Raw genomic sequence first — 22,450 nt, 5'->3', positions numbered from 1 at the left:
ACAATGGTTTCAGTTAACGAACGACCTTCTGGAACGAATTGCGTTCGTTAACCGAGGGACCACTGTACATATACTATACTTCCCTTCCTTAATGAACTCAAACAGAGGTTTAATAAAAAAAAAAAATTAATTCACAATAACATTATTTATAAAATTATTTATGTATTTACAAATAAGTAACAAATATATCAGACCATGAGATGGAACTGTATAACCAGATGCTGTGATCTATTTTGCAGTTCTGAGACATAATGAAAAATAAAAGAGCGCCTAAACATAAAAATGGACATCTATTGATCTGACACTAAAAACTGAGAGACAGATTTTGCATAAGATTGTTTGAACTTGTCATCCAACTCATCCTGCGTCAACCACTGATGTTCAGCGATATCCTCGCCAAGTTGTACTGATCCACTTGTATCTCGCACTTGACCCTTGAAGAAAAACACCTGAAAATAAAAACAATAATTAAAAAGCCTTTCTGTGGGAACAAAAATGGGCAAGAGAACCAATAGATCAAGGAAACTGCAATTAAAAATTAAAATAAGAGGATAAAATGTTAGAAAAAAGAGAGTAAAAAGAATGTATCAAGAAATGTTTTAACATTTACTAATGGTGACAGATAAAAGAAAATTTGCCCTGTTTAGGGAAAGGTGGACTGAATAACATCAAAAGCAAAGAAAAAAAATGAGGAGATGAGAATGTTTGTAAGTAAACTGAAGAAAGATATGGCATCAGGAACAGATGGAGTCATCAGTGAAATGTTAAGGATAGAAGATCGCAATAAAGGCTATGTAGAACAGAGGAAACACTATAAAACGAATGGCAGAGGTAATGTGTAGTTCCCCTGTATAAAGAGGAAAGTAATATGAAGGAGTATGAAAATGAAACATGTGCTTGCAAACATTATGCTAGTCCAAGTGACCTGACCTTTGATCTTTTAATCCCCAATATTAACTGGTTTCTTCCTTTTGCATATAAGATGCTTCAATCTATCTAATGAGGGTCTACTCTACTGATGAATCAATAACAAACCTTGGCACCAATGAATTCCTCTTGATGAACATTCTTTGGATATTTGTACTTGTAAAACCCACAAGGAGCATTACCGAGGAACTTTACTTGGAGGTCATCTCCACATGACTCTCGAACAACACGTTCACATGTCTGTTGAAAAAATAAGTAAATTAATAAAAACAAACTACCTTCAACTTGAGTATTTGAGGGTTTCTAAGACTTACTGGTTAATATGGTAAGACATGCTAACTTTAGTAAAAGTACAGAAAAAAGGAAATATCCTGCCAGAGCCTGAGCAACTGAATTCAAAATTTGCAAAACAAAGTGAACAAATACTGTTCAGTACATTACATAGGAATGTATTCGTTCCTGCTTAGGCTCGGTGGAATAGAAAACGAGCGATAACCTCAGACGTGTTTATGTATTGGTTGGGTTGGATTATTCTTCACCAAGTGTTTCATCTTCTTTTGGATGCTTAGGGTCTTGACACGTTTTGGATTGGCTGTACATTAATCCCTCAAGTTGACTCTGCAGGTAGTTCTTAAATAACATAGGAACCTTAGCAGAAGAATGCTCCTTTGAGAATAACATTCCTAAGAGTGAAGCAGGGAAAACTTTGCAATGCATTGCCTTTGGTATTGGCACAAACCTAGATGAGGCTTTAGTTTCTCTTGGTCTTTCACCTAATTCTAGGTCTACAAAAATCTATTTTAAGGCACTGAGGCTTGATAGGGATCTCACCATTCACTTGATCTGGTAAAGAAATTATCAGTTACATTTGCAGATAGACTGGGTCAATACACAGTCCTTATATAACCAATTAATTTTGGGAAATTAAGTTGAGTTAAATCCATCTTAAAATTTATCTACAGGTGATCTACTTAAGAATGTTCAACTTACAAACTTTCAGAGATACAAACATCATCACTGAGGGGGGTTACCTGCCAGAACAGGTGTTTAATGTGGATGAGGCTGGATTATTTTGAAGAAAATTCTAGACAGAACAGACATTACCTAAGAGGAGAAGAGTGATCCAGGTTTTAAGGCTGTATTAAAGGGTATAGCTGTACTAAATATCCATAATCTTTTCAGTTTTTATAATATGTTTGGTATCTACAAGAGTAAAGTTGGACTTACAAACAAGCCTCAGGAATGTAACATAAATGGTTATTTGGCAAAAAGTTAAATTAATTAATTTAATTGACCCAACTCTGGCATGCACTATGCCAAGTGGGAGCAAATATTAAAGGGAGGTACAATACAGTAATTCTTATCCAACATAGTACAGTGCAGTACGGTAGCTCTTATCCATCATATGACTAAGTCAATACCTGTCTTAAAGTCTCTCCTGGCACCCAAGGTGTTTGGGGCAGGACCCATTCATGGTTGGTTCCTAATTTCTGTTTCACCACAAGCACCAGTGACCTCTCCAGGGAACGACTGAGACTGCTTAGATCGTTGGTGTCATCAGTTCCTGAAATTTTGTATTTTCTCAATAACAGCCCAGTGAAGTCATAATAATTTGTGAAATACAAATTCACTCCTAAATTTGCGTGTACCTCTATTAATACTGGGGGTTTTCGTGGTCAAATATTCATAATTCATGGCCAAGCTGCAGCTGCTGCAGTGCTTATTTACATAAGAAACCATAAAAGTTGTGTATATATCATTTCAATGCTCTATTGTAACTTAGAAATAAAGAAAATATAATAAAAAACTATAAAATAAAAAACTATAAAATAAGAAAAATGAAGAGTGGGAAGTAAATTATGTGTGGAAGAGGCAGAAAGTAAGGCAGGTGGCTGGCTGGACTGTGCAAAAAATTCCCTCTCTCTGCTCCCAATGTCCATCACCCTGCGACTCCTTTATAACAATAGATACAATTTCACCAAAATTCCCAAACTATTTGGGTTCATTTGTGGCTGGGTTAATAAAACATTACCTGTACTGTACATGTATCAGACTGATGAAGCTAGCACAGATTTGTGGATATTTCCCTGTTGGAATGTGGAAATGCACCCACCCTAGTCACACTAATTTGACCAAGCAATTACTGTACATAATAAAAATAATTGCCTATAATATAACAAGGTTATTTGTTATAGAACTCAAGCCTGGTGGATGGTAGGATGATTGGAATGGATACAGAACTATCCCTGATGCCATACCATGTCACTGTCACCTTCCCCTGATGTGGATGCTGGAGCCATACCAGTAAAATAGTTAGATTATTTTCAATATTTTATTGGCATACAGTAACTTATTAAACTAAGAAAATATTGTACAATATAAAGTTGAGAGAAAAGTGAAGAAGAAAAAGTTCTATAAGATCCCAAAACTAAACACAATGCTAACACTAACCAGGTTCTGGGAGACTAGCTTTAAATGTCCTCAGCTCCTCCTCACATGCATCTGCAAATTCTACAGCTGTTTGTTTTGCTGCATCTTCAAGGTCTATATCCTCTGCATCACCAGATTTCAAGAACTGTGTTCTTATTAAGTCCTGTTCATGACGAAGCTCATGATCACTCTTAAGAGAGAGATTTTTCTCAACAGTAGCAAGCATCTGGAAAAAATATGAAGTACAGTAATACCCCGCTTTACGCGTTTCAGTTTTACGCGTTTCTACATTTACGTTGTACCCCGCCAGAACCAGAATTCCCACTTTACACGGTGCATCTACTCATATACGTGGGAAGCGGCGCGGGCAGGGTGCGCACAAGGTCGCCCAGTCATCAAAACATTACCGAGTTCTTCACCAGCCACCCACCACAGCCGGCCCAAGTCAGTGATAGTGAGGATATGGACTTATATGGACTTTGAGGGGTTTGACAAAGAGGCCCTGCAAGCCTCTGTGGTGGATAGTGATACAATTGATACAAGTGATACAGGTGAGGGCCAATAATCTGCCCTCTGCCTCGGAACCAACCCCCCATCCCCGTGTGCCCAGCCATCTTTTCTACTAATGTAAGTGTTAAAAAACCTAATATTATTGATATTTCTTTTAATTATTAATTGTGTGTGCATACCATCATAAAATTAAGATGTTATTTTTACTACAATGTAGGTATTGTGTCTGAAAAAGTGGAGTTTGGGGGTCGGCCCAGTCTCTATTTCAATTAATCCCATATGTTCTGTTGTTCAGTTTACGCGTTTCCCGCTTTACTCTGGCCTCCGTGGGTTCAATTGACCGCGTAAAGCTGGGTTACACTGTATATGAGTCTGTAGCATAATATACTATGACATGGACAAGGGAAAGTTTCACACCATTAAATACCCCCAGGAAAGCCTGGGTCACTGCAGCCACCTTCATGGAAGAGGTCTTATGGGAGTCATATAAGCCAACAACAATGTGAGAAAAAAACAAACAAACCATAAAAATAAAAATTTAAATGGTCAACTGTTGACCTCATGAGTTAAAATATCTGTTTTATCATTTCAACATGCTATTTTTTTAGTTACCAGTACAGGTACTCCTCAATTTACGAACTACTCGACAAACGACCACCCGGACATACGGCCGTATGTCCGCCTCAGTCGTACCAAAAATTTTCCAAATTAGGTCCGTATTTTCCAGTACCGAAACGTTTCCGTCCCGTACGAGAGCGTGGCGTAGGCTGGGCCGCCTCGTAGTGTACAGCATCCACGCCATAGCGCGCTCAGTTGGTGTTTGGCTTTTTTTCTGTGTTTCCAGTCAAATTATTGGTCACTTTGAAATATATTTTACATATTGATAATATATAGCACAGTGCAGTGTTGATTTAAAGAAAATAATCTTGAATTACACCAAGATAACTAAAATTTTATGGGTGAAATGGCGGTATGGGGTGACTTCTCTTCCACCCCCACTGCCTTCTCTTCTCCCTTCTCCTCCACCCCCATTCTAATTCCCATCATCATCATCATCATCATCATCAACCAGGAGCCTTCTACATGCACACCTCAAAGTAAGTGTACTTTAATGCATTTATTTTTAGTTTGTTTGTAATTTTCGGTGAGCTGGAACCAATTACCTCAAAACCCATTGAAACAATGGATTCGGTTAACGAATTTTTCGGTTAATGAGCAACCTTCTGGAACGAAATTCCCAAGCGCTTTCGTGTAATTTACATTTTCTGGGGTGAGTACAGACTAAGGAGAAATACTTGACAAGGCTTATATATACAGTAGAGGAGAGTGAGATCAAGTCCCTAGGGGACTGTAGGTGTCCACAATGGTCCAGTCATAAGGCAGTGACCCTTATTAATCTTCTTAATAAAAAAAAAAAAAAAACCAAGTGACCCTACTAATCTTCATAAGCACAGCAGCTGTCCGTAGTCAGGTCATAGGGTAAGATGACCCAACCTTCTCACCTGGTTACAAATCTTCTTAATCACAAATTATCCAGTTTGTACATACCATTACTCAAATTCATGTTGACGAATTCGGTATATTTAATGAGACTGGATTCTATAATGTTCCTACTGACAATTGAATTACAAGGCAATATTGAGGAGGCATTATCCCAGTCAATGCAATGCTTATTATCTCTCATATGAACGAACAGAGCATTGGATTCCTGGCCTGTCCTAACACTATATTTATGCTGTTTAAGTCTAGTTACAAGATCTTTACCTGTCTGGCCTAAGAAGAACATACTGTATTACATTCCTTGCAAGGAACCTTGATTAACATTTGTTTTACAGTGCATGAGTTTTTAAATGCCACATTAACGTTCCAGGTTTTCAGCTGTAAAGGAATTTGAGAGAATTTTTTGTGAAATGGTAATACTAAGAGATTCTTATGGTCATGGGTGGGCTTGGGATCCGTTCTATAAAAAGATTTCTTAGTAATGTTAAGGCATCTGTCTATAAAAGTCCTAGGGTACTTAAGGTTCAAGCCTAGGATTAGTGGACCTACCAAAACCAAGAGATTAACACGGTCAGTGACCCAGGCGGCATCCCTCTGTTCGTCTGACGTCACATGCTTCGATAGTAACATATCACAAAGTCGCCGAATAACCTGACTGTGACTGTGATAGATATATATATATATATATATATATATATATATATATATATATATATATATATATATATATATATATATATATATATATATATATATATATATATATATATATATATATATATATATATGCTGATAACCACAAGGAAAGAAGAAAATACGAAGTTCCCAAAGCGCTTTCGTGTAATTCACATCTTCAGGGGTGAGTACATATAATAACAATAATCAAAGATGGTTCATCAACAAATAGCATTAAGGTATGATAAACAAATAATATATACAGTACCTCAGAATATTGCTGTTCTATTGGAGTCAATGGTGGACAGACAACCGGTTGACGGGTGATGCAAGCAGCTCCCACTATCTGCCATCTCCCAGTAGCCCCTACTGTTGATAAACTGCTCTGGGATCCTGAAAAACATTCTCACTTGATTTAAGGTAACCCTGAAAGTTTCATTTGACCAACACTGGAGCAGGTTCAGATACATTCAGGAGCCAGTGTCTACCCAGTACTGTACTTGCCAACAGTGCGTAACAGAGATGTGACTTACCACCCAAGCATTTAACAAGCAGATCAGTGGGCAGTGGCAAAGAAGATAAAGTAAAGTAATGGCAGTGGATATTTTGCTGTGACCGACTAATTCCTACTAGCGCTATTTTACCGTGAGTGCGTTCTGATTGTCTAATCGTCCATTACCGGTGAACAACACGAGAAATATATTAGACCATGACTCATGCGGCATTTATTTTGCCGTAAGTCGATCGTTGTGTAGTTGTACAATAAAGATACCTAACCATATTTCGGTGAAATTTCAGTCATGCACCGGTCTTTCTCTCTCTGTTTTTTTTTTTTTTCATAATGTTTAGACGATTTTAAGACTTTTTTCTTCTATGATATTTCTGCTGTAAATTAAGGATAACCAGGATATTAATTTTTTAATATTATTAGATTTGGTCAGTCACAAGTGTCGCCATTTGTTGTTTACGTCTCACAGAGAAGGTCTGACCACCCATCACGCAGTGTTCCTTACCTCCATGTTAGCTTCTTAAACGTCTACAGTGCATGTGCGGGGGGTGGTGTGGGAGTTTCTTATTGGCTACAGCGATAGGAGACTTATAATTGGGCAAGAGTTTTTTTGTCTTAACCAATGAACAATGCGTGGGTGCGTTGGGAGCGGAAATTTCATTTTTCAGTACCAGAATAACCAGATACGGCTGAACAGGTGGAAAGAGCTGTGCCGACATTGTGATAATTATTTTACGTCAATTGCAGAGTTTCATCAGAAAAATAGTGTTAGGTTAGGTTTGGTTGGTATTTTATTTATGTGATTTACTCGTTAGGATGAATGGATTGGGGGTCTCAAAAACGATCGATTTCCGGCTGAAGTGAATATGAAATTCGTTTGAAACTCGTCAAATAACATCGTGAAAACATAATTTTAATAACCAAACAAAGACTGGTGCATAAGTGAAATTTGGCCCATATTTCTGTTGTCCAAGGAAACTTACATTATAAAACAGGCGACATTTACTAGAACCTAATAGAACCTGACCTAACCAACCAAAGAAACCTAACCTAACCTAGCCGGGGGGCCAATCGGAGCAATCACGGTAAAATATCCAATGTGTAAAGGAATAGCATCTACCTGCCTCAACACAACCACTCTAACATAAACCTTACACTACCACCAAAGACCTATTATAATATCTTAAATTTCAGTTTTACGTTAAAAATATATCCACTTACATATGAATACTGTATATATATCTTACTTGTCCGTAAAAAAGTTAATGTTTGTCGGAAATATCTTGTAAAATACCCCATCGTCTGCAGCACTGCCATGATGTGTGTTTACTATAGCCAATGTTAAAGCGACTAACGTCAGGCAGGTGGCCAGTTAGGTTCTTTAAATGAGAAAAATTCCACAAAAATTACTAAAACCCAGTAAGCAATAATATCAATTAATCTCAAATACAAAGGCTTATTGTTTAATGTTTTCTGGGTACATCTATAACTTCTTATATAACTCAAAGATTCATTAAAAAGTTTTATCCCTACATAAAAAACAGAAAGAAAGAATTGTTCAGTCCAAATGTCTAAATATGACCTGAAGTTTATTTATATTTTATTTTATTTACTCGTCCGGTGTTAGTGGTGGCCGGTAAGGGTGAGGGTCAGGTCAGCGTCACTCACCTGTCATTCCTGCGCCGGTAAATGGAAATAAACATTGGAGTGACAGCCGCCTCCAGGCCGCTCATTTAACTACAGTAAGTTGAATAACATTCTTTTGTCACTAAATCACAAAATGTTTTAATAATAAATAATACATTGATTGAGGCACCCTCAACAGTTTGCCATAGAGGTATTAGTGAGTCTACTGTATAGAAGAACGTTTCAGCCTCTGTATTTTTTGCTAATACCGTACTAATATATATATATATATATATATATATATATATATATATATATATATATATATATATATATATATATATATATATTATATATAAGGTGGATTTATAGAATCACACCGGTCTTTGTTTCCGTATTAAAAATATGTATCTCGTAATGTTTACACAATTCTTAGACACTTTTCTTCTATGATATTTCCACCGGAAATGAAGGATAATTGAGATATCAATTTGTCAAGATTATAACTTTCGCTCAGTCACAAGTGTCGCCATGATTTGGTTACCTATGGGGGAGGTGGTCTGTCCCCCTTCTCACGAAACGCTCCAGGAGGACGGAGCCCCCTGGTTAGGTTAGGTCAGGTTCTAGTAGGTTCTATGTATTGTCGTTTCCATTTCTGTGTTTAATATCATGCTAATAGTGTGTACAAAAAATTTAAACCAAATCACACATTTCCTTCTGTCAGGTTTCTGCTGCATTTTGAACACTTGCACATCTTGCCAGGTAGTCCATGTTGACAGATGAATCCTTGGAGATAGTCTTCATTCTCCACAAGCACAGATAACTTGTGATACAATACGAAATAGGATGCTATTTTCTCCTTCAGCCCTCCTTGAGGAAGAACATTAATAGTACAGTAATTCCCTGTTAGCCGGAATCTCCAGTTCCCGGAACTTTCCAATAGCTTGAATGAATTTTGAGCTTTCTGGGAACCTCTCCACTCAGGGCGTGGGAATGAGTTTCTGAGGATGAAATCATGCACATTTTTCAGAAAAGTTTTGAGCGGATTTCTCCATTTCGGGGATGGGAATTTTTTTCCATGAGTTCCAATAGTTTGCATCGTGCTCTTACGCATCCCCATGTGTCGGGCCTGTGAGTGGGCTAGCTGCTTGCGTAACTTAGACCATAAATTCATGCACTAAGTTCATAGTCTGCTGCCATTGAAAAATTCATTAATAACTGTATCCTGTGAGGTCAATGCTGAAATTAATTCTTAAGATACTGTAGTTACAGCCCCTGCCTCAGGCATACGGGTCCGACTAATTACCCAAATGTACCCAAATGTAGCCGCAATGAAGTCAAATAATGGTCCTACATGAATAAATCGGGTTACCAATCACTTCTCGACTAGTATTTGGTGTCACAAAGTAAAAAAAAATTGGAAAACGTAATTTAATTTGAGTTAATAGATCGAGTGCATGTACCTAACCTAACACAACACAACTCAGATTAAATTAAGTTTACCAATTTTTTGTGACTTTATGACACCAAATAATAATCGAGAAGTGATTCACAGCCCGATTTACGCTTGTACGACCATCATTTGACTTCATTGCGGCTACATTTGGGTAATTATTCGCTCCCTCGGTATATGCACGCGATCTATTAACTCAGATTAAAGTAAGTTTTCCAATTTTTTGTGACTTTGTGACACCAAATACTAGTCGAGAAGTGATTGGTAACCCGATTTATTTATGTAGGACCATTATTTGACTTCATTGCGGCTACATTTTGCTACATTTGGGTACATTTGGGTAATTAGTCGGACCGCCTGCCTCATGCATACTAATGGTAGCTAAACTTTAAGTACTGAACAGTATTCAGCAGATGTAATGCATCAGGTTTATCAAGTGAGGATTTTCTTCACACTGAGGATATTAAGTTACATCATGCTTGTATGCAATTAATTGGGTATACAATTTGTTGCAGATGTCACTGTTTAAGGCACGAGACTGGTGGTCAACTGTGGTGGAGGGAGAAGAGGGTAGAGAGGAGGAGTGTGACACTGGCTGCCTGGTCATTGGTAACATCAATAATGAAAATCCACCCAAAGACAAGATTGTTGTGGGAGGATTCTCAGGCACCCTCAGGGTTTTTTCCCCTCAAGTAAGATACAGTATCTCAATTCTATGTTTGTTTATACCAGTAGTAAAAGAAGTCTAGAGTGTAAAAATGGTAAGACATAATGATAAGTTTGCTTACTGCACTTGGGTCATATTTGGCTTGTGAAGAAATTCTATCCAGCCATTTATTACCTTAGTAAAGTTTTGCTTAAACTTTTGTGAAGTAGTTTTACAATAAATTTGTATTTTTGTTGTAATATAGTTCTTCCTTCAAACATAATACTATATTGTTTATAGTCATACCGAAGTGAGGAAGGAGAAGAGGTTTCTGGGTATCGTCCAGACCATGTGCTGCTGGAGACAACTCTTATATACCCAATTTTGCAGTTGGCTGTTGGGAAATTTGTCTCGTAAGTTTCTTATTTTGATCAGTTCACTTGTTGTCAAAGTTCGTATTGTAATGTGTTCCATGTTGGATAAAGTGTCTGCCAAAATTCACTGTGAGTCAATAATAAGTACTGTACATCTATTCTCCATTTAAACAAAACTTGAACTTAATCAAAATACTGTATGATCTTTTCACAGGAGTAATGATTTAAATCATCTGTGTGTCCTCCATCCTGACCGTCTTGTTGTGTACACCATCTCAGTCGCCTCAGGTCAGGCTGGCCATGGTGACCACTCTCGTCTGGCTGTTGCTTACCAACATAAGCTCCAGAGGAATGCACACTCTTTTATGACAGGTGAGATTTCCAGCTTTCTGTTGCATCTTAAACTTTTAATGGTGAGATTTTATAAAGCAAATGACATTTTTCGATGATTTGTGTTATGTAGTCAGCTAAGGCTGAACCCCAAACATACATGTTTCCTTAACCCTTAAGCCCCGGGTTAGAGTGCTGGTGGCAGGACCCCCCGGGGGTAAATTGAGAAAAATCCACTTTTCCAAAAATAATTTTTAACATTTTAAAATGATAAAACAATTAAATTAAGTAAGAAAAATTATATATTGCCCCTCTAGAAACTTTCATGGCCATGCAGAGGGAGGGAGGAGGGAGGGGCGGGGAGACAAGGAGACAGTGTTGGTTTGACAGCTGATGCTCGTAGTCCCTCCGCCCATACCCGTAGCAGCTATTTTTAACTCGCCTTTGTGTCCGAGGTGGCCAATAATGTATGTATTTACTGATCTTAATATTTATTTACTATAAATATTTCATTTAGAATATTTTATTTTCATAATTTTTCATAAAAAAGTGCTTGGCAACATTCACCAGTAGGTTGCCAGTCTGCCTGGCTGTCTTTGTGTTTGGTAGAGCAAGTAATGCATAAAATAATAATAATTCCACAAATAAATACATTTATAACATAATCATAGCATTTTTTTACAGTAATACTACCCTACAATACAACTACTACATTACTTTTAGCAATATTACTTTGATACAACATGATAAAATAGATAAACAATATAAATTAAACAAACAAAGGTAGGTAATTATGTTCAGAAAGCTTCCCTGTGGCCGAGCGTGTGGTGTGAGAGGCAAATAGTCACACTGGAACCTGATAACCTGTGTTGTGTATTTAAACAGTGGCGGGAATAGGCGCGCGTTCTGGAACGTCACCCGGGGCGCGCTGGTCGGACGTTCTGGAACGTCACCCGGGGCCTAAGGGTTAACAGTTTAAAGACTTCAACATCTTTTCCATTGATCTCTCAAGGGAGCTAGCCGAGTCTGTCACCCTGTCCCTGGACAAATGCACCCCATCCCTTGTATATAGGTCCCATCTGCTATAGAAGCTGTCCCAGTTGTCAATGAATGGAACTGATATTGACTTGCAATATCTGTCCAGGTGACTGTTGACACCAACTGCCCTGGACAACCATTCACCGCCAACTCCCCTTCTCAGCAGAACACCAAATATGATAGGGATCCCTCCCCTCATCTTAATACCATCTATAGCTGTCATGTGCTGTACTTACCAAGGCGCTCTTCACTCTTACACCGGTCAATAACATTGCCTCCTGCGCTGAAGTAGATAATGGGTTTGTTCCCATTACCAGATATGGTAAGATCCATCCTACCTACTATGTCACCCACCCCAGCTCCTGATAAATACACTGTATCCTCATCCTTCTACTCCTGTCCTTATTACAGAAGAAACCATCCTTGTACCTTACCCTCGAATCACCAACAAAATTGACAGGCTTTGTTGGAGGGAGTAAGTAGTTTGGATCTCCCAGGATACTTGATGATGATTTTTAGATCATAGAATATGCTTTTCCATGACAAGAAAATACAAACAGTAATAACATCCTACCTTGTCAGACTACTGTAGTGTTAGAAATTAAATACTTTTCTGTATATATTCAGTGTACAGTAGGTTTGAGGAAATTGACTTGTACTTATATTTTGCAGGTCCGTTTGGTGGTGTAAAGGGGAAAGAATATCTTGCTGTTCAATCCTTAGATGGTTGCATCACTGTCTTTGAACAAGAAAGTTATGCCTTTTCCAGTTTTCTGCCTGGGTTTCTGCTGCCAGGGCCTATAGCCTATGTTGCTAAGTCTGATGCTCTAGTTACAGTGAGCTCTGATTGGTGTCTTCAGTGTTTCAAGTGAGCTTTAAGATACAGTTTATATTTTGATCTGAAACAAAAAAAATTTTGTATTAGTCTCCTGTTGGTTTCTTCTGAGGGAATTATAAGGTTGCTCTCTGTTTGTCCATTTGTCCTTTCCTCAGTTTTCTGTTACCTTTCATTTCACAGAAACCATTGATTCATTAAACATGATAAAAGCTTAGAAAATAACAAAGAAATTGCATATAAGCGAAGATATGTTCTGAAAGTTCCATTTTATGGCTGAGTTTGATAACTAAGTTATCAGTTTTGGACCCAGGAGACTTTTACATTACTGGCCAGGACTAATATAAACATTGAGTAAGCATCCCTTAAACTACTATACTGTATATAGCTTTTTCCTCACATAGAGGTCATGTATGCTTCAATTCCCATTTATTTATGGGAGGATGCCATTCTATTACACGGGGGAAGGTAAGGTTTCAAGCTGACAAGTTCCAGGCTGAGCCACAGAATGGGATTTCAGGATCAATTCTTCAATAATGACCAGTTGCCCTTCACTAGGCTGCTCAAATATCTGATGACAGTGTAAAAGGGCAAGGAGGAAGCTATAAAAGCTGCAATTGGTTATATGGCATTACACCCCAAAAGCAAGATAACCCTATACAGGTATTTAAGTAATTTATGGTAATGGATGAGGATAACTTAACAAACTTCTCAATTCCACATAGTCCATCAGAGTAGTTTCCTGGTCCAAAACAGCTCATGACTGTATCAAGTGAGGATGAGGCACCTTTTTGTGTGATAGAAATAATGCACTGTATGTGATTACAGTATTTTGTCACAGTCAATATAAAACAGTCCAAAATGCTAAGTTATCACTGGTGTCAATTTGTTGATTCCTGAGAGATTACCAATACAGTATACAGTACAGTACTGTATTGTAATTGATATCAATGTTACCACTTGTGAACATTCAGGAATGCTTTACAGATACCAGGCTGTGGCTGTAGCAACTGATAATGAGAAGGACAAAAACAGTAGCAACAACAATAGTAAAGGAGGAAAGAGACTGTCACCTGAGTGGACGCAGCAGCTTGGAGAGCCAGCGCTGGACCTCTGTGTTTTGTCCCCTCCAGAGGGTCCCACGAGTCTCCTTGTTCTGACTCACCATGCAGTCTTCTGCTTTAAGGAGTCAGGGGTGTTGAAGTTTGTCAAGAAGCTTGAGTTCAACCCATCCAGTTTCTTGGCCTTTATTGTAGGTATGTTGGCAACACAAACACTTCTCCTTTGATGGTACCACACACACACACACACACACACACATGTAAACGAAATGGGCCCCAAAGTAAAAATGCATAAGCGCTCACAGTGGAAATTTTTAAATCCATAAATCAGTTTGCAGGGGTCTTATAGATCAATTAACTTTGAATAATAATAATAAAATCAGTGATGTGCTACTCTCATTGTCCTGTTTCCTGCACGAGTATTGTAAATAGTTTTCAGCTGGTTTCATATGTGGCAATACCTGTATTTGCTCTGTGATGTTGTAACATATGTACTCTGTGATTCATGCAGGCTACCAAATAGGCAAAGACTGTAGGAATCACTGAATGAAGTAAGGCATCTAATATTGTACTCTATATAGAAAATAGAACAATATTTTTTCAATAACATTTTAATTACCGGTAGTTCCTTCTTTGATATTCGAAAGCTACTATGAATTAATATAAATGTATGAAGTGATCTTACTTGTCACTACACTAATTTATTGTTTATTTTTATTTTTTTATGATTTCAGACAATTATGTGCATGTGTGTATTGCGAGCCACACAGAAACCTTGCTAGTATACCGGGAGTCTCAACTGAAATGGGCGTCACAGTTACCATTTGCTCCAGTTGCTCTTGCACGGGCCAACTTCTCTGTAAGCTCATTACTGTTTATAGTGTTATATACTGTACTTTTTTTTTTTCATGACTCAAAATTTATTTAGTCTACATGTTTCCTGGTACTCGGTGTTAGTTATTAGGATTACAATTGCATGACTGTAAGAATATTATACAGTGTTAGTAGAATATTATTCACAAGTACAGAACACTTGAATTTTATTTCACAGTTAAGAGTTAATGTCATCTCATATGGTTTTGTGTGAAGATAAGTTTTCCATCCTCTTTATCAATACCCTGTAGATGTCATCAGTGAATGTATGACCGTAAACTGGCCAGCTCCCCTAGATCTCCTGTTCTAAGTCTGAGTCAGAATTAATAGAAAAAACAACAACATTCCTGTCCTGATTGTGCAAGTTTTTAGAGTTAATAATTTGTTTAACTTATGTTAGTCTCATTGAGGCAACTGTCACCAGGACCACCATCATGGTCGTTGTAGTCTGATGGATAAGCAGTTAGTAACAGGTGAAATCTCAGGTCACATGTTCATCTCTTTCAAGCCATAAAATGGAATTTCATGAACAATAGTTTATATACTGTTTTTAAGTACATATGATACTACCAGAATTAAGAGTCGGTTAAAGATTGGATAGGAATAAAGATGTAGAATGATGATAGTGTTATGTGAGGTTTTACTCTTAAGTCTTTATTTCAGCCATCTTATATAATGATCCTGTATGACCATCTTTTCATTGACACAGGGCCAACGATTCTTAAGGGTAAGCAATAAGCATTTATCCATACTGCTAAAGGTGTCAGCTTTTGCTTAATATTACTTTCTTAGAAATTTTAAGATTTTGTGCATACAGGCACAATATTTGGAAGTTTTTAGTTTAGATTGCTACATAGTTTAGTAGTTTTTCATTTGGAAAGTTTAGATAAATAAATTTACTTTTACTTTTTAGTCTGTCACACTATGGTGAGCATGATTATTTAAATGTAGATAATGTTTATCAAAAAGAGCAAGTTACTGCTTCTCTAGTCCACTTGTATTGACAGCCATGTTGATCTGTAACCAGTTTTGAAATAGCAATAGTCAATGTTGGAAACTTCTTTTGGTTACAAATTCAATGTTTGGAAAGCTCTGAAACTTACCCTCAATGTTCTATCAGCTTACATTCTCAGACCAGTATCAACTTTTGCATGAGAAATATCTCCTTCTTAGCTGACCTAGTATTTACATTTGTTTATGGTATTTGACATATTGTTTTGCTTTATTCAGGATTCTCTAATTTTATATTCTACCTTTGCTAAGTACAGGTATTTATAGTTGGGAAAGGGTTAAATACTGTTAGTTTTCTTTCTGAATTGCTGGCTTTTGTGTTAAATTGCATCAAACTTTGATTTAGACATTCAAGTCATTTATATCTGTCTGGATGATGGTGCAGGATCAATAAATTTCAACCTCTTGTTTTTTTTATTCTCTCATTATGTGTTTGGCTTACTGCTCAGACTTACCTGTATCATCTTTATCACAGGTTTTCTCCTTCATTATATTAACCAACCTATTACACTGCAGGGCATTACTGGAGCACTTGTTATGCTGGGTGACTCAGGGCAGCTTCATGTGTCTTATATGGGTACCGATCCATCACTATTTGTGGCACCTCCAACAGAAACTCGTGAGATAAATTACGACCAGACAGATAAGGAATTGGCAAATCTCCATAAAATTATTAAGGCATCAACAAAAGATACAGGTATGTATTATTGTACAGTACTACATCATCATATTAATAGATCATCCTTAGGGTTAATCTAGGTACAGCAGCATCAAGTAATTTGCTAAAAATAAAAATACTGTAAAGGTTTTAACACAAAAACTGAAAATATTGTTTTTTCCACTGAGAACATAAATTGTATTCATGGTGTAACACCAAGAGTCATTCTTGGTTCTGCCAGATCTTGTCTTTAGGTTGGACCTCACAGAACAGTTGCCACTACATGTACTCCTTGTTCATGAATCTAAATTACATCCTTCAATTCTTTCTTTATTTGTTTATAGTTAATTCAGTATATTCATATTTGCACTTTTTTTCTTCACATGTATAGGAGCACTGATAGGCATGAATCGGGGAGATAGTGACCTCCTGGTGTCTGGAACTGTGGGGACACAACTGGAGATGTGGACAGGAAACACTCGGGTCCAGAATCCTGATGGCGGGGTTCCAGCTGTACCTGTAGTTGTGCGCCTCACTGCACACACACCTCTTAATACTGTTAGAGTTAACATTGCTGTCGAAAAACCTCTCAGTGTGACCCAAGACACCTTTGTTCTACGTACAATATGTAAGTTCCCCTTTGTTTTGATATGCTGTGCAGTACTACTAAGTTTTCCCCATCCTCCATTTTTTTATGAGAAATATATTTTGATTCTTTCAGTAATGGTGATAATTTAGTGTTGTTGTTATTGTTAATATTGTTAATTCCATTCAGCCCACCTGTCAAAGAACTCTATGATGTTACAGTTTAATGCTTTTTGTATCTCACAGGTGATACTAGTCAAATCTTGGTGAAATTCTACTTAGAGGACCCATATATACCTACCAACCTCTCTGTTAGCATTATCACTTCTTACGTAACTCACACGGGTATTCCTCGGATAATCACAACTAACGTAAGTACTGTACAGTATCTTGACATTTTTAAGTTAGCTCTCATGAGGATTAATAAGATCTGTAAATCATGAGGTATTTGCTCACCTCTAAGTCATTAATTTGGATTTAAAAATTTATTCCTTTCTTTATATTCTAGTTGGACCTGCCAATGAGGCTTGTGGTGAAGCCTAGCATGCCAAACAAGGAGGCCGACCATAAGGTCACCATCTCCACTAACAAAGATGCTGTCAGTCTACCAGAATTATTTCCAGGTACAGTATGTTGAATATGGTGTCTTGGGGTGGGATTTGTTTCTTAATTCTGGTATAATGATAAATTCTTAATGCAGCTGCCTCACATTTTGCTTGAGGGAATTTTTTATCAGAAAGTGAAAAAAAAACAGTGAATACTTATGATGGATGTGTGGAGGTTCCTACGAGAGTGTGACATTTGAAGGAACAATGTAACTGACAAATGACATTTATTTACGGTAAGCTAGGCTTGCTTATTACACCATGGACAAGAAAAATGTAATGCATGATTTATATGATAAGAGACTGATATATACTATACATTTAAAAAGTTGTAAGTTGTTTGTGGATAGAATGACATTGAAGGGAAGGGAATTCCATGTGTTCAGTAAGAACTACCTGTAAAGGAATGAAGGATGTGCATGATGAATCGAGGATGCAAGGTGGCAGAGCGGGAGTTACCACCAATTCTGACTCTCGGGTGTAGGGTGAGTGATGGCAGACCCACAGACCCTAGTCCGACTTAGGGAAGTCAACCTTAAGGGGGGTCTTATTGTATACAGCATAGGTACTCCTGAGCATGCTAATTCAGAATCTGTGGTCCACGATTCGATTGCAGGGTCATATTGACACTTGGAACATCTTAATTAAATTTGTTCAATGCTAATTACTTGCCAACTATGGGTATCCAATGTGCAATTTTGGTGTGTGTGTGTTATTCTGGAAATACAGTCTACTGTATACAGTATATATACTGTACATACTTTTTTGTTTTACTTTTGTGACAGATCTGGCATCAGATACAAGTGTTGGTACAGCCTTGGGCCTCCAATATTACAGTGGAGCTGACATCACCATTCTTTCTTCCCGCACTACTAACAGATATCGTTTGCAGTCAGACAGGTCAGTTTATATTTGGGTGAGAGTCATGTTATATATATATCTTTCTTCAGTTCTTCCATACATTGTTTACATGGAAATGTGAATTGAATAAACTTTGTTAATAAGGAGAATTTAAATCTGATTTTGTCCTAAATTCTGCTAAGTTGTCTTGTTTAGTTGACACTGTGTATTCCACCTCGAGACCGATCAGTTCCACATTTAATATTATCATTTATGGATTATTTCATACTCCTTTATGTTTGCCATGGGATATAATGGAACCCATCTTGTGATATGAGTCCTATAGATTCTGGTCTATTCATTGAAGGCAAATAGGTTGTTTCGGCTGTGGGATGACCAGTTTTTTATAAGGTTGAGTTACTACCTCATCCACAATGGGAATATTAGTGGATATTATGGACACTTTCCTTATTGTAGTAATGAAACCCATGCTAATAGTAGCCCTTGACATCTTCAAACCATTTGACAGGGTTTTGCACAGATTTTTCCTTGCAAACTTGCCTCTCTTAACATACAGTTTTCTTCAAATTTTCAAGATTTTTGCTATACAGTACTGTACAGTACAGTACTTACAGTGGCTCAGATATTTAAGATTTGTATTAATCAACGGTAATATGAAAAGTGTGTATCAGGACTTGACCAGATTATGTCTTAGTGGGTATTGAATGTTGTTATGGTATACTGTACTCTACTAGATGGTATACTGTACTATACTGTACTGTATGGTATACTCTACTGCTCTGTATCGTACTGTACTCTACTGTACGTACTGTATTGTACTGTACTGTACTCTACTCTACTCTACTGTATTAGGATATGACTCAGTAATGTAATGGCAGCAAGATAATTTAATCTTCTCATTTACAGCTTAGCAGCTTTATGGATTACCTTAAGTGAACTTATACGTCGTTTAAAGAGTTACTGGAGTAACCCGAACCGTCGTGATGGGGAGGAACTCATACTGGGTGTTGCTTCTTCACTTCCCACACATGAATTGTTCTTTGAGATAGACGCCCATTTTTTGCGCAGAAAAAAACATCGGGATTTAGAAGTGAGTTGGAAACACATATTTAGTTAAAATAGAAGTACAGTATATATTAATTTCAACATTTTATCCTGAAAGTGAAACAGAGATAAGAACCTGATAAGAGGAACTACAAGAGACCACACTGTAAGTATTATTTTGAATTAGTATGGAGTTGCTGAAACCCTTTCCAAATTAGAACAAAAATATCATTAACTTTCACTCCACTTTATATTTTGTTGAAACTACATAATGTAAAAATGTAGCATTAGCAATAACTTTGGTAACTAATGCTTAAATCTCTCTCTCTCTCTCTCGGTTAAGCACAGTTCATGATATTGTAAGCAGAATTAGCAAGGTGACTGTTTTATGGAGTGGTTTATGATGTAGATGATATTTTTAATCTATTTTCCCTCTACTGTAGTTGACAATCCCTGCCTGCTTGGATCTCAGGCACAATTATTTATTATTAGAAAATATGTATAATAAGAAAACCAGTAGTTATCGATTTGAGTTGAGTCTCTCATATGACTGAGCAACTTGTGGTGAAGTTATTATTGTTATTTTTTACCTTTTTTTATGGAACCAGCTTATTGTATTTGAAGAAATCTAACCATTATCTCCTAATGGATTAATTAATTATTAAAAGTATCATTAATGTTATTAAAACCATGACAGGCCCAGCTGGTCCAACGAGCAACCCAGTTTCGAGCTGTACAGCGTCGCTTATTGACCAAGTTCAAAGATAAAACTCCAACTCCTCTGACCAACCTGGACAACCTTCTTGAAGGAACCTATAAACAGATCTTGCAGATTACAGATGCCATCAATGATAATATTAGGGTAATGTTTGTTGTATTTTAGACTAAGTACCGTATGTACTGTACATACATTTACTCATATATGAAAACACATGTTTGGGCATAGGTATTGTATTGTATTGTATTGATAAATAATGTCTTCTTATACATAAGTGTGAAAATGAAAATTTGTGGTACAGTAGTCAAGAATTGTGTTGAACTTAAAAAAAAAATATTTCTCCTACAGTATTCAGTATCTTATTCCAGGCTAAGTAAAGTGGAAAATATGCACTAAGTCTTACAAGTTTATACTGTACTCTATAATGATATAATATACAGTACTGTACAATACTGGAATCGAATGTAAAATAATATACAGTATATATAAAAATAAAACAAATCCATTCATACTCATATCATACTGAGTAAGTTAGTAACATACATTATATGACCACCTTATGTGAGTCATAAATTAAAACCGGAGAAAATTTTGGTTGAAGGAATGTTTTGAGGACAAAGTTGTGTTGTTAGGAAAGGTAAATTGAAGTACAGTAAACCCTCATTTTAAGTCCAGATTGTGTTCCAAGGGGTGGCTTATACTGTTTAAGTAGTACATTTATAAATACATGATGTAATGAGAAAACAAGGACATGATATTACAGTTCACATGCAGCATCATTTTTACATTAAAGTGCAAAATTAAACATGAAAAGCTTTACTAGTTGATTGTTTAATAATTTAGTCATTTCAGGATCAGTCGCTTATTTTGACAGTACAAGGTCACAATTTTGTATATAACCACTGGTAGGGTCTGGAGAAAGATGGATGTCAGTTAAGTTGTGTGGTGCGACTGGTACTGGAGCTTGTGCGCCTCCAGACAAATATGCCAGATCATCAATACGCTCTGCTGTCCTCTGCTCTCTCACCCATTGTGCACCTCTCCATGGACCAGGTAACTCATGACTTTGTTAGGTTAATACAGTATTTAACAGCCTTTTCTGTAGATGAGATCACTTTGTGTTTCTTTTAAGGAGGTACAGTATAGGCATACTCCTTATACCACTGTTCTATAAGGGGTTATTTTATAATTATTCCAGTATAGAAGTTTCATCCCCTTACTTCTAGAATATCTTTCACCCCAGCTTTCCATCTTCTTCTTTGTCTACCCATCTTGTTCCTACCATCTACCTGTGAATTACACTTTCCTTACCAGTTTCCTTTGCTTCCAATTTTCTCTTTCCTCTTACATCCAGAGTCCATCCTTCATATTCAAATGCTAATGTCAACCTAATGATTCCTCTAAGCATTCCCAAGTTAACCTAACTTAACCTTCTTTTATTACTCTTAAGAATGAATTCATCACTGATTGTTCCAATTCTTCTCCCAGCTGTCAGAAACAACTCTTTACTTCCTCCCTTCCATTCTATCTGTTGAGTCTAATGTTTTTTCCTCCTTGTCATTAATTTACTTTCTTTCACATCTTCTATTAATTTTCTCCTAGGACATAGTCACCCAAACATTTTCATCTTCTCTCCTGGATCAACCATCCGGGCTTTTTCATCTACAGACAATACTTGACTTACCTCCCATTTGTGTCCTGTACAGTATTCATAGTTACCAAAGTTCCTCATCAGGATTCTACTTCATTTCCATCGTCATAAAATGGGTATTTATATCTCCTTCCTCTTTTTCTCTCAAGAATACTATCCTGTACTGTACTTTTCTGTGTATTCCTTTAGGATTTTAATTTTGTAGATTAAAGTGCTGGTAACAAATAATACATTCTCAGTATTTTTATGAAACTGAAGGTCTGATTTTATTGATTGCAGGGCTGGGAGGAGATAACTGATGTCAGTGTGACCTTCTTGTTAAGAACTGTGCTGGGTAGAGGCTCCCGTGATGCCCCTTCCACCCCGGAGCTAACAATGCCATCAGACACCACAAAGCTGAAGAAGCACCTGGGTCTCCTTCTAGATAAAGTGACTAAAGGAAGAGCCCAACTCACCCTCAAAACAACACCTACAAGTGCTGCTGGTATTTATTACTTTTTTATTTTAAATGTCTCTGTTTTACACTGAGAA

General features: G+C 37.0%; 2 protein-coding genes across 3 annotated transcripts in view; one reads left to right on the top strand and one right to left on the bottom strand.

The window, feature by feature from the left end:
- Nucleotides 1-126: 126 nt before the first annotated feature.
- LOC121863156 (39S ribosomal protein L46, mitochondrial-like) lies at nucleotides 127-7,946 on the bottom strand. The gene is made up of 6 exons (XM_042361646.1): nucleotides 7,798-7,946; nucleotides 6,311-6,435; nucleotides 3,379-3,583; nucleotides 2,349-2,491; nucleotides 1,036-1,167; nucleotides 127-449 (listed from the first exon to the last, which is right to left on the bottom strand). Exons 1-6 carry the CDS (start codon nucleotides 7,865-7,867, stop codon nucleotides 291-293), a joined length of 834 nt encoding a protein of 277 aa, XP_042217580.1. The 5' UTR covers nucleotides 7,868-7,946; the 3' UTR covers nucleotides 127-290.
- A 187-nt stretch (nucleotides 7,947-8,133) lies between these two features.
- LOC121863154 (protein PTHB1-like) overlaps nucleotides 8,134-22,450 on the top strand; it is a 21,672-nt gene continuing 7,355 nt past the window's right edge. Inside the window, exons 1-17 of one of the 2 annotated variants that reach the window (XM_042361643.1) lie at nucleotides 8,134-8,292; nucleotides 10,145-10,321; nucleotides 10,576-10,688; nucleotides 10,864-11,021; nucleotides 12,690-12,885; nucleotides 13,840-14,108; nucleotides 14,648-14,772; nucleotides 15,496-15,513; nucleotides 16,314-16,494; nucleotides 16,847-17,083; nucleotides 17,287-17,411; nucleotides 17,549-17,663; nucleotides 18,431-18,545; nucleotides 19,413-19,596; nucleotides 20,248-20,412; nucleotides 21,178-21,321; nucleotides 22,199-22,403. In XM_042361643.1, coding sequence (XP_042217577.1) covers nucleotides 10,145-10,321; nucleotides 10,576-10,688; nucleotides 10,864-11,021; nucleotides 12,690-12,885; nucleotides 13,840-14,108; nucleotides 14,648-14,772; nucleotides 15,496-15,513; nucleotides 16,314-16,494; nucleotides 16,847-17,083; nucleotides 17,287-17,411; nucleotides 17,549-17,663; nucleotides 18,431-18,545; nucleotides 19,413-19,596; nucleotides 20,248-20,412; nucleotides 21,178-21,321; nucleotides 22,199-22,403 — 2,527 coding nt within the window. In that variant the 5' untranslated portion in view covers nucleotides 8,134-8,292. The remainder of the gene's footprint in view (nucleotides 8,293-10,144; nucleotides 10,322-10,575; nucleotides 10,689-10,863; nucleotides 11,022-12,689; nucleotides 12,886-13,839; nucleotides 14,109-14,647; nucleotides 14,773-15,495; nucleotides 15,514-16,313; nucleotides 16,495-16,846; nucleotides 17,084-17,286; nucleotides 17,412-17,548; nucleotides 17,664-18,430; nucleotides 18,546-19,412; nucleotides 19,597-20,247; nucleotides 20,413-21,177; nucleotides 21,322-22,198; nucleotides 22,404-22,450) is intronic. The other variant, XM_042361644.1, reaches the window with a different exon arrangement.

The sequence above is a fragment of the Homarus americanus genome, unplaced genomic scaffold, assembly GCF_018991925.1.
Source record: "Homarus americanus isolate GMGI-L3 unplaced genomic scaffold, GMGI_Hamer_2.0 scaffold5434, whole genome shotgun sequence".
Taxonomy (NCBI): Eukaryota; Metazoa; Arthropoda; class Malacostraca; order Decapoda; family Nephropidae; genus Homarus; species Homarus americanus.
This window is presented reverse-complemented; position numbering and strand designations above follow the sequence as displayed.